The 12583-nt window shown below is 49.8% G+C and overlaps 1 protein-coding gene across 1 annotated transcript in view; it reads left to right on the forward strand.

Annotated features, from left to right (window-relative positions):
• Positions 1 to 12583, forward strand: part of KCNT2 (potassium sodium-activated channel subfamily T member 2) — a 2640974-nt gene that overhangs the window by 1410556 nt on the left and 1217835 nt on the right. The window contains exon 7 of the mRNA XM_069641505.1: positions 107 to 181. Within this exon, the coding sequence (XP_069497606.1) occupies positions 107 to 181 (75 nt within the window). The remainder of the gene's footprint in view (positions 1 to 106; positions 182 to 12583) is intronic.

Below are 12583 nucleotides of genomic sequence, written 5' to 3' on the forward strand. Positions count from 1 at the left end.
CTCCAAATCCTTTAGTTGATGTATTAATAGCTATAGTTTTTCAAGGTATAGAATCTGTTAAAATAAAGTATGGATAACACTGCCATTTATTCTTTTTTTATTACAGGGAAACATCTGGGAGCAGATTCTGAGGATACCCTTCATTCTTGAAATGATCAACACCGTCCCATTTATCATAACAGTAAGTCAGCGTGCAGAATGTAATACAGATAAAAGACTTTTAATGGCTTCAATTCAAGCATGATTGGCTCAGTTACTCATGGTTACAATGTACAACATGTTGCTTGTAAACACATCGGGTGGTTTTAGCATGTAATTAACTGCTTATTACAACCACGCACATCTTTGTCCCTCGTGTTTGTTATTTTTACGTCTCACTTTAGAGAGCGTTAGATTTACCTCACAGACACAGAGTTCTTGCAAAAGTAAGAGAGGCCTTGGTGTCCTCTCGCTGCTCTGTAATGTTTTTGTTTTTTTTTTAAACTTTATTTTTGAAATTTTACAGAACAACAGAGAATACGAGCACACCATCCGGGTGCACTAACATAGCAAGGTGGAACAGAGGGGAAAAGGGGACGAATTGGGGAGAGGGTAGGGAAAGGAAGGGGATAGAATAAAGCGAAAAGAAAACTTAACATTTCCCGCTCCCGGGTGCGGCCGTGGAGCCGCCCCACCCCACTCCCGCCCATAACAACAAGCATTAGGACTTTCCTGGTTAATTGTCAATCACCATTAAGGCACAAATATATAGTGACCCCCAATCTCACAGATCCGTTTCGGAATCAGGGGCCTTCAGTAGTGGAAGGAGCTGCACTGTTTAGCAAATATGTAATATACGGCCCCCAGATGTCGGGGGGTCGAGCATGCAGTGGAAGGGTTCTTATAAATTCGCTCTCTACATCCTGACAATAGGTAATATCTTTTTTCCAATCTCCAATTTTGGGTAGAGGGCCCCGGCTCCAGGCCATAGCTCTCCGCCTACTGGCCAACACCAGGAGGAGCGCTGCCAGTCTGCGGGATGCGGGGCGCAGGTATTTTGTGAGGCCGAGGAGGGCCGCCAACGGTAACGGGGCTACTTGTTCCCCAATAATGTCCGCGACCATCTGCAGGACTGAGGCCCAGAACCGCTGAATTCCGGGGCAATCCCATGCCAGGTGGAAAAAGTCGGCATGCGCCGCTGGACAACGTTCACATTGGGCCGATACTTCAGGGTGATGACGGTGTTTCTTGGCAGGGGTGTAATATGTTTGGTGGACGTAATTAAAGTGTATAAGTTTATATTGTGTATTCACCGCGACTTTCTGGGTTTGATATAGAATGTAGGACCAGTCCCCAGCCTCTATCGTCGTCTGGAGGTCCGATTCCCATCTTTGTTGAGTTCTGGCATTGGGTTGCCCGGTGTCTGCCACCAGGGACCGGTAAAGTGCCGAGACCAATCTCCCCTCTCCCCCAGCCTGGATGGTTTTGTGCAGCAGATCCCATGTGGGGGGCTGTGCAGGAAAAGAGGGCAGTATTTTTTGCAGGGTATAACGCAGTCTGAAATAAAGAAAGATGTCCAGTGAGGTGCTTCCGCCCCTATCTGTGGCCATCTGAGGCGTTAGGAAGGTGCCTCCCGGGAAGACATCACCGAAGGAGTGGATATTAAGCTTGTCGGCCCATATTAAAAATACTTTTTCATTTGTAAGCGGGACACCCGGGATGAACCTGATCGGTAGCAGAGGGGAGTATCTCACGGTCACCCCATATTTGGCAGCCATTTTCTTCCAGACTGCGTACGTGGAGAGGACTGTATTTAGAGTGTTGTACGGAACTGGGATCTGACTAATGATAACGGCGCTGAGCAAGTCGGGAGAGGCCAGAGCACGTTCCACCTGCACATGAGGACTCACGAAGTGGATCGTGTACCAGTGGCTTAAAAACTGTGCCTGAGATGCCCAATAGTACTTCTCAAATATCCGGGAGCGCAAGGCCTCCTTTTGACGTCGGCAGAACCAGGGTGTCGTAGGCCATGCGCGCCGGTTTACCGGCCCATAGCAGTTCCAGGACTGCAGCCTTGATTTTCAGGAGGAAGGATTTGGGGAGGAGTAGCGGGATATTGGTAAACAAGTACAGAAGCTTGGGGAGTATAACCATCTTCGTAAGAGAGGTCCTTCCCCACAGTGTTAGTGGGAGCGTTTTCCACCTGTGTACCCGTTCCTGAATGGAGGTGAGCGTGGAGACATAATTGTCTTTATATATCTCGTGATGGTTACGTGACATGAATATGCCTAGGTAGCGTACCCCTGAGTTCTCCCATTTAAAACCATGGTCATCAGCGAATTGCACCGTGTGAGGGGTCAGGGGGAATATCACAGATTTAGAGTGGTTGATTTTCAGTCCCGACATTTGCCCAAATCTTAATACCTCCCGCATAACTGGGTTAAGGTTCTCCTGGGGATTGCTGACAAATAATATAACATCGTCCGCATAGAGGGAGACAATCAATTTGTGGGGAACTAATTTGAGGCCTCTGTGTATTTGGAATTCGCGTAGTCTGGAAGCCAGGGGTTCCATAATGAGAGCAAAGATCAGAGCTGAAAGTGGGCATCCCTGCCTCGTTCCGCGTTCAAGTGAAATGCATGTGGATCTGGTGTTCCCTAGTGTAATATAAGATCGGGGGCTGTTGTACAATAATGACACCAATTTAATAAAGAAGTTGCCAAAACCCATTTGTCTAAGCGTTGCTAGCATGAATGGCCATTCCACAGAGTCAAATGCCTTCTCGGCGTCAAGAAGCACTGCTATTGCCTGTTGCGATGGGTCCAGGGCCTCCATGACGCCAAATAGGCGCCTGATGCCATAGGTGGTGCTGCGCCCTGGGATAAATCCTGCTTGGTCTCCAATCACTAGAGCTGGCATAAGGGGGAGGAGCCTGGAAGCAAGAATTGTGGCTAGGATTTTATTGTCTAGGTTGATCAAAGAAATTGGCCTATAGGATGCACATTCGTCAGCGGGTCTGCCGGCTTTGTGTAGGAGAATTATGTTGGCTTCCCGTAGTGTTGGGGGAAGGCATCCGCTTTCAATGGATTCTTCATATACGCGTAGCAAGAGAGGGGCGAGGGAAGTTGTGTAGGCCTTGTAAAACATAAATACAATGTTTTTAAAGCTGCGGTTTTATTTCTCCTCCAGCCCGGAAAACCTAGAAAAAAAAACGCAGCTAGTGCTTATTTTTTTCAAAAAATAAATAGCACTTACCGAGATTCAGCTGCAGCTTTCCTGCTCTGGTCTCCGGTCCGCGTCCTCCGAGTCCCGGCACCAATGAAGGAAAAGCCACCCAGCGGTACCTTTTGTTTACTACAGCTGGCTGGCTTTTCCTTCATTAGTGCCGCAAAAGCAAAAGCCAGCACAGGCGGGCATCCATGTCACAAAATGGATGCGCCCATGTGCTTGCTTTTGCGAATTTAGAGCTTGAATAGCTAAAAATTTTACATAGGAAGTTTAAAAAAAAAAAGTGCTAGTATTTATTTTTTAATTTTGCCTATCTATTTTTTTAAAAAAATGTTTTACTGGACTATTCTTTTAACTCTGATAGTGTTTGTTTTCTGTATGAACTTTCCTTGTGAAACAACTTTGAGCTGTAATGCAATGCATCACTATGATGAAATGAAACTATTATAAACAAATTATAAACATGATGAATGAATTTCAACAACAGAGTAAAGAACTACTTTGCTTACAGATTGGCATTTGTGCAAGATAATGCTAATGTTTCCATTACATTTTACAAATATGCAGGGTGGCAGTGGGGATCAGCAGTGATGCGCATCACTTGGGTGAAATCAGCTTGCGATGTTTCTAGTCACACAGTAGACTGAAGACGTTTTCCCCAATTGCAAAATATGTTTAATGTGATTTTTCAATACAGTAAAGGAGCACATATTTAGTCTCACATTACTGTCCATCAAATTAACTCACACTGTCCCACAGTTTGTATTGCATCTGTTGTGAATATATAGAATGAAATGCAAAAATGACACGCCAATGTCTAATCCAAATAGCAGTGCTTCACTGACCTGCAAATAAAACATGTCACAATTCTGTGAGAATGCATAGTCAGCGAGATTACTACACACATAGGTGTGGCACAAGCAGGGAACTTGGAAATTCAACGGAACGTGTGACATGGAAGCATTGTGGCTCTCTTCAGAGATACATGCATAATAACAAGCAGTGTCAAAGCCAATAGGCATGCCAATGCAAATGTAGAGGGAACATGGTTTTTGTCCTGTGGAAGCTTTCAAAAATATCTTCCACTCTACATTTACAAAGCCAGACCTACTGGATTTTCAAATATTTGTTTTTTGTCTTGGAAAAAGAATGGGCCCCTAGTGCAGGCTGGCTTTCCATAGACCTTTGCTTGGTAATGTATGCTTGCCTCAATGTGTCCAAGTAGGACTCAAATAATTCAAAATATGAACAGGCATTTTACATAGCAGTATGGTATGATAGAGTGAAGTCTCAGTTATCGTAGTTTAAGACATGTTGCGTTATCTTGATCAGCTCACTTTATTTATATGACTATCAAATTATATATGACTACCAGCAAGAACATATATAATTGTCCCTTACCTTTCCGGACACCCAAGACTATTACCAGAATCAATCCCAGACCCCAATTGCCTGGGTGCTTCACGGATATGGACATTCTCACCCACCAACTAATGACTGTACTCCTGGGCTAGAGCCCACAGCAGGGGTGGCCTGCATTCCTTTTCTTCGGGATCACCAGCTCTGGGCTAGAGTCCCCAGAACGCCAACAAAACTCTCTTTCCTCCCGTCATCGCTGGCTCTTGCCAAAGTCTTCACTACATCTCTTTGCATGCTAACAGCACCTTCTTCCTCCAGTAATTCACAGGCCCTTGCCAGGTCCTGCCAACTTTCTCTCCCGAACAGCGTCTACATGGACCAGGATCTGGGTTATAGCTCCCAGCAGTCTCTCTGTAAAGTGTTGTTCTCATTGGCCGACTGTGGTATAGCTCAGAGTAACCCATGGATCCTTAATTTCTCCTTGGCTCCTTCTGAGCTTTCGACATTTCTGTCGACCACTTTTCTCAAAACCCTGAAACTTTGGTCCCTTTTGTTATGTCTTATACAGCCTAAATTAATCTATGCATTTCAATAATGCCCTTGCTTGACTAATCAATTTCTTTATTTTATTGACTGTCGCTCAGTGGATTTATCAGGGTTTCTTTGTTTTACTTTTCCACCATTTCCCGACTTCTCATAATTTTTCCCATGTTACCCTTCAGATCCATTATCAGAAATTATTTAAATGGCAATCTGCACACCTGCTGAGGGCTTCAGAATTCCATCCAGGATCTTGGAGTTAGGAGCAACTGCTTTGTGTTGGTGTGTCTCGGAAAATCAGCTCCCTGTGTCGGCTGTAACAGCTTATTTTCTAATAATGTGCTTGTGATTTGTTTGTGACTCCCAGGCCTCCCATGTCTCTACTAATCAGGGTGAGCCCAACTCCGAATTTGAAAGCAGGCTTGCAGACCATTCGATGTGAATACTTATGTGCTCTGCAGAGATACCCAAGTGCCGTGTGAAAAAGCCCCCGACCCTGTGCCTGAGGTTAAGGATTGTGGTGGGCATGGGGGTCATTTCCCATCACCTGACTTGTAATACTCAGCCGAGAGTGGGTACACTGCGGTCTCACTGGGCCATCCTAACTTGACTCAGGACAAAGGTTTGGTATCATTGCAGGCAACCTTCACTTAATTCTCATGCCATTTCAAGGGGCCTCTGTGGCGATGAGTAGGTGAATGCCTTATGTCCCTGCAAGCTATAGTATGCCTGTGTGGCAGCCTACATAGAAGAGCGCAACTGAAAGTGTTTCTAAAACGGTTTCACTCTGTGGTGGTAACAGCTACTCCAGATTGATTCCCTTCAGTGTCATTCTGAAAACATGTTTCAGTTCCAAGATGGTGACCAACCCTGAAATCGGCTCACTATGCAACGCACACACCTTAGAAGAAACCCTTTTTCAGTGATTCACGGAAACCGACAGCCCAATGCTAAACCGGCTATCAAAAGTTTGTACCGATGTCAACACTCCCATATGGGATGGCTCATAGCAGGGACATTTTCATTGTTGTGGGTGCAAGTCAGGTGTGGAAGCTGTTGGAAGCAAAGAAAGGAGGAGGAAGAAACACATAGAGTGGATACTGGTGAAAGGAGGAAAGAAGTGGAAAAAGAAGCATGAGAGAGGAGTTTAGTGAGAGCAGCAGTGCATTGGAGGATGGAGTGCAGTGAGGATCAGCTGATGGGAGGAGGAGAGAGAAAGAATATCAGTATATGGGAGGCGGGAAGGAACAACATATAGGAAGGCTGAAGAAAGAGTGGATGAGAGTGTGAAGAAAGAGGTGTGCAGAGAAGATAGTCTGAAGGGAGCAAGGCAGAATATCAAGCAGGAGATTGGAGGACATGACAAGGGGTGGGATAGAGAACATCAGGGAGGAGGAAAGGAGACATGAGGTTGGGGGTTAGGAGACATCAGGAGAAGGTTGAGGTTGCGGCAGTGGTATCACACTCCATGTCTCGTGGGTCACAAACATGTTGAATTTTCAAGATATTTGTCATTATTATTCATGAGTCATGACATACATATGCAGTCATTAAGAATCATTGAAGGTAAATGTATTGGATTATTAATGAGGAATATTCTGAATACCTGACATGTTTGCAGCCCTCGAGGCCTGGAGTTCAATACCCCTCTGGTAGAGAGAGAGAGAGAGATGGAGAGAGAGAGAGAGAGAGAGAGAACGGTGGAGGAAACAGTCAGGAGGAGGAGGAAAGGGAGAACAATAGTGAGGCTAGGTGATATGAGGATGAGGTTTGTGGGTGGAAGAAAGGGGCCAAGCCCAAATCCTCATAATCCATCCTCATGACTATGAGCCTTTCGAGGGGATTGGGTCCTCCGACGTATTCCATATCTATGACAGGTAATCACCACAGCTGTGCTGCTTCGGAAACCTTTTTTGGCGTCTGCGTCCTGCGTCGATGACGTCGATGCGCCGTCGTCGAGGACCTCCTCCGACGTCTGACGTCATCCGATGTGATAAGTAGGACGCACGACGCCTGTAGCCTCAGTTCCGTTTTTTCCGCGAACGTGTTGCTTCGTGAATATCGTTTACGCCTCGACTCTTTGGAGTTCTGTTCTTCTCGGTTCTTCGAACCTGTTCGTTTTTGTGAGAAAATCCTTTGTGTGAAGATGTCTTCTACTTCGTCTTCGACCCCGCGTCTGGGCTTCAAGAAGTGCGGGGAGTGTGGGTCCAAGATGTCGGTGACGGACTCGCACGACGCCTGCCTCTGGTGCCTCGGGGAGGCCCACGACACGGATGACTGTATCGACTGCCAGTTGCTCACGTCCAAAGCCTTACGGGAACGTAAGAAGAAGTTGTCGGTAGGTCGGGTGTCCAAGCCCCGGAAGTCGAAGTCTGCGGGGCTTTCGACGGATGATTCGAGAGGTGACTCTCTGCGTCGTCGTCGTCGGAAGTCTCGTGGGTCTCCTTCTAGGAGTCGGTCTCACCACTCCTCGGCCTCTTCGAGGCATTCTCGGAAGCACCGACAGCGGTAGTCTTCCAGGTCCTCTTCTGAGGACTCTGCCCGGCACGTCGCTTACCCCACCAGCCGTGCGATGCCAGAGGAATGGGCTTCCTTTGGGAAGAAAATGCTGGCGATTCTCGAGTCGCAGGGACACCGCTCGCAAGAGTGGTCGGCACGAGTCACGGGAGAGGTCCCGTTCGGACAAGGGGACTCGTTCTCGACGTACCCGTTCCAGGTCGCGGTCCTCGACGCGTTCAAGACCGTGTGCACCTGTGATGTCTTCGAGAAAGACATTGACGCCTGAGGCGTCGAGGGCATCGACAGGCTTTCTCGAGGCTCCGGCTCCGAGGAAGTCGTCGAAGCCGTCGACGCTCAGGTCGTCGAGGGACACGCTCGGAGCTCCGGCTTCGAGGACTGTGTCGACGCCGTCGATGCTGGCGGCGCTGCATCTGACGTTGACGCCGATTTACTCGACATCGACGCCAATCCTCTCGGCGCCGATGCCTGTTCTCTCGACGCTGGCGCCGATTCACTCGACGCCCTCGACGCCTTTCGAGGCCGGGGTGTCGAAGGCTCTGGTTAAGAGCAAGCACTCTCGGGTGCCTTCTTTTCACCACCTGGAATATATTTCGGAGGTGGATGAGGATTCTGATGGCCTGGTTCCTAGTCAGGTTCCAGATGAGATGGTCTCGGCCCATAGTCAATTTGACGATTTGAGGTAGTCACTGCATGATGCCAGTGGACTGGACACCTCTCCGGAGGTAGAGTTTTGTAGGCCTGAGCCTGGCTCTCATGCCGATTCCTCGTACCGGCGCCTTATGGCTAGGGTCTCTGAGTACTTGGGATGGTCTGCTCCCCCAGGGGAGTTTGTGCAGGATGATCTCACGGACATCCTTGATGTTGGTCCCCCAACTGACCCGGTACTGCCGTTTCATATGGCTCTACAGAGAAGGGTGGCGGCGGCTTGGACTACTCCGGAGTGTCTCCCGGCGGTGGGCAGGTCCTTGTCGCGAAAATACCGTCCAGCCAGTAGCGACCCCTGCTACTTGACCAGGCACCCCACTCCGGAGAGTTTGGTGGTGCAGGCGGCCACGGCCCCGGCAAAGCAGGCGTCGTACCCTACCATCGCTCCTGATAGGGATGACAAACGTTTTGATGGCTGGGCGAAGAAAGTGTTTTCTTCAGGTGGTATGGCGCTTCAGGCGGCCAACTCCATTTGTGCCTTGTCCCCTTTCACACACACTCTATGGAACTGTGTTGCGTTAGCGGCTGAACATATTCCTGAAGGGGACGAACGGGATGGTTTCCTTGCTATGGTCCAGGATGGTAAGGATGCCATGTGTGAGTCCGTTCAGTCGGGTTTGGACATGGCTGAATGCGTCAGCAGGTCCATGGCGGCGAGCACCGTGATACGCAGGTTTGCGTGGTTGCGGAAGTCGGGGTTTGCTCCTGATGTGCAGTCCCGGCTCCTCAACATGCCCTTTGACGGTGAACACCTTTTTGGCAGCAAGGCTGACGAGAGCCTTGAGAGGTTGCAGACCTCCAAAGCTGCAGCGAAGTCGTTGGGCGCTGCAGTTCGCCAACCTCCGCCTTTTCGTCCTAGGGGAAAACAATGGAGGGGTGGTTCCTTTCGCTATTACTCGTCATTCAGTAAAGCGAGAGGAGCTGGCAGTCAAAGAGGCCAACGCAGGGGTACCAGAGGTGGACGACAGGGTACCCGTGGTGCCAAGGCCGCTCGGGCAGTTGCCTCTTTGCCCTCAGGTAACGCCGCAGCCTCTACCACTCAGTCATGAGGCCATGTGCCATGGTTCGCCGGTTGGGGGAAGGCTGGCGCAGCATCTTGTAGAGTGGCGTGCCATTACTTCAGATGTGTGGGTTCTGGAGATCATAACCCACGGCTACTGTCTTCCTTTTCGGCAGAGGCCTCACGACAATCCACCGGGGAACCTCTCTTTGCAGAGTCCGGATCCGCTCCTTGCGCAGGAAATTCAAGCCCTGCTGGAGAAAGGTGCCATAGAACTGGTGCCTGTAGCGGAGAGGAACAAGGGATGGTATTCCCCTTATTTTTTGATTTCAAAGAAAGATGGGGGATTGAGACCCATCATGGACTTGCGCGGTTTGAACAAACTCCTGAGGAAGGACAAGTTCAAGATGGTTACTCTCTCTCAAGTCCTCCAGGCCCTTCAGCTTCAGGACTGATTGGTGTCTCTCGACCTCAAGGATGCTTACTTCCATGTGCCGATCCATCCCAAGCACAAGAAGTACCTGAGGTTCGCGGTTGGCGAATCGCAGCTTCAGTTTTGGGTCCTGCCATTCGGATTGACCTCCGCCCTGAGGGTTTTCACCCAGCTCATGGTGGTGGTGGCAGCGCATCTCAAGCAAGGGGGGGATTCACGTCTACGCCTACCTGGACGATTGGTTGATCAGGGGGAGCTCTCCCGAGCAAGTCCTGGATCATCTGTCCGTCACCTGCCACTCCCTTCACAGGCTGGGCTTCTCCCTCAATTTAAAGAAGTCCCATTTGACGCCAACACAGCGGCTCCAGTACATCAGAGCAGTGCTCGACACTTTCCTGGGGCAGTGTTTTCCTCCCCACGTGAGGGCTCTTCACATTCAGCAGATGGTGCACAAGTTTCAGCATGCCCAGACGCTCCCAGCGTTCGAGTTCTTGAGGTTGCTCGGCCTCATGGCATCCTGCATTCTTCTGGTGCCAGAGGCTCGCCTGCGGATGAGATCTTTGCAGTGGGCATTCAAGATTCAATGGTCGCAGTCCTCCGGCAGGATGTCGGACCCAGTTCAGGTGCCGCCCTCGGTCGCCCAGGACCTTCTGTGGTGGGCCGTCGAAGGCAACTTGATGAAGGGGGCTCCATTTTGGCTTCCCTGGCCGGATTTGACGATCGTGACGGATGCATCCCTCACGGGATGGGGAGCTCATGCCAACGAGCTGACAGTCAGCGGTCGTTGGTCTCCGTCAGAATCCAGACTCCATATCAATCTGTTGGAGCTGAGGGCCGTCAGGCTAGCCCTGAAGGCTTTTCTGCCAACTGTGTGAGGAACGAATGTCCTGATCCTGACCGACAACACAGTGGCCATGCACTACCTCAACAAAAAGGGGGGGGCAGGGTCACTTCCTCTGTGCAGGGAGGCGATGCAGCTCGAGTTCTGGGCCATCCAGCAAAAAGTTTTGATCTCGGCAGTTCATCTGGCCGGAGGCGAAAATGTGACGGCGGACGCTCTGAGCAGGCAGAGCACGATCTCTCACGAGTGGGAGTTGGCTCAGGAGATTCTCCTGGAGATCTTCGCCCTTTGGGGGACCCCTCAAGTGGATCTCTTCGCCTCCAGTGTCAACTGGAAGTGCGAGAGGTTCTGCTTGCGGGAATTTCCTCCAAAAGGAGCCTTAGGAGATGCATTCGTGGTGGAGTGGTCATTCCCGCTGCTGTACGCGTTTCCTCCAGTCCCCGTCATCCCGCAAGTGCTGCGGAGGTTACGGAAGTTCGGTTCCCGGATGATCCTCATTGCTCCGGTGTGGGCTCGGACGACGTGGTACCCGGACCTTCTCGACTTGTCCATCTGCCCTCCACGTCGTCTTCCCTACCGAGCCGATCTGCTCTCACGGGAGGGGGGTCAGGTTCTCCATCCAGAGGTCAGATCCCTCAGCCTTCACGCTTGGCTTTTGAAAGGTTGAGGTATAAGGTTTGGGACCTCCCTGAAGACGTGATGGAGGTGTTGCTCTCGGCCCGACGGCCAGCAACAAAGTCTCTATACCGTTGCCGTTGGCGTAATTTCTGCGACTGGTGCAGAGTTCAGAATGTGGATCCTTTTGCATGTGACATCCCCATGGTTCTGTCCTTTTTACTTTCTTTGGCCCACAGGGGCTTGCAAGTGGGTACCATTACAGGTTACCTGGCGGTGCTGTCCATCTTTAAGCGCTCGTCTGAAGAGTGTTCCTACTTTAAAATCCCTTTAATTTCACAGTTTCTGAAAGGGCTCACTAATGTGTTCCCTCCGTCGCCTTTCCTGGTGCCCGGTTGGGATTTAAACCTTGTTCTTAAGTTTCTTATGGGTGCTCCGTTTGAGCCTTTACATTCTTGCCCTTTGAGGCTGTTGACTCTGAAAACTGTGTTTTTAGTTGCGGTTACTTCCGCTCGCAGAGTGAGTGAGTTACAGGCACTTGCAGTTAAACCACCCTTCACTGTTTTCCATAAGGACAGGGTTGTCCTTAGAGTTCGTCCTTCTTTTCTTCCGAAGGTAGTGACGGAATTTAATTTGGCCCAGAAGGTTGTTCTGCCGGCATTCTATCCTCCTCCGCATCCTGGTAAGGAAGAGGAGAGGCTCCATAGGCTTGATCCTAGGAGAGCTTTAAGCTTTTATGTTTCACGCATGTCCCGGGTCAGAGTGGACAATCAACTCTTTATTGGTTACGCTGGAAAGCGTTTGGGACAAGCTGTGACGAAACAGACTTTGTCTCGCTGGATTATTTTGGCCATCTCAGAGTGTTACCGCTTGGCGGGTAGGACCCACCGGCTGGCTTGCGGGCCCATTCTACCAGGGGTATGGCTGCATCTACTGCTCTGCAGAGTGGTGTTCCTATTCGCAACATCTGTGATGCAGCCACCTGGGCTTCAGTACATACATTTGTACGTCACTATTCCCTCGATTCCATCCGAGGACAGGATCTGGCCTTTGGCAAGGCGGTCCTTTGCTCTGCTATTTGATTGGCAATTCTAAATTTTGATTCTAAATTCTTTCCCTCCTCCTTCCTCTGGTACTGCTTTGGGAGTCTGTCATAGATATGGAATACGTCGGAGGACCCAATCCTCTCGAAGAACAAGTTACTTTCTTACCTGGTAACGTTCTTTCGATGGGATGGTCCAACGACGTATTCCATATCGCTCCCTCCCTACCTTCCCCGCTGCAGAATTTCTTTTGCGATTGCAGCTTACCTCCCGCAAGGCTTTGTGTCTGACTGGCAGTAGACTAATGTCACACGTTCTGG

Source organism: Ambystoma mexicanum, chromosome 1q, assembly GCF_040938575.1.
Source record: "Ambystoma mexicanum isolate Mex_15411 chromosome 1q, UKY_AmexF1_1, whole genome shotgun sequence".
NCBI classification, from domain to species: Eukaryota; Metazoa; Chordata; class Amphibia; order Caudata; family Ambystomatidae; genus Ambystoma; species Ambystoma mexicanum.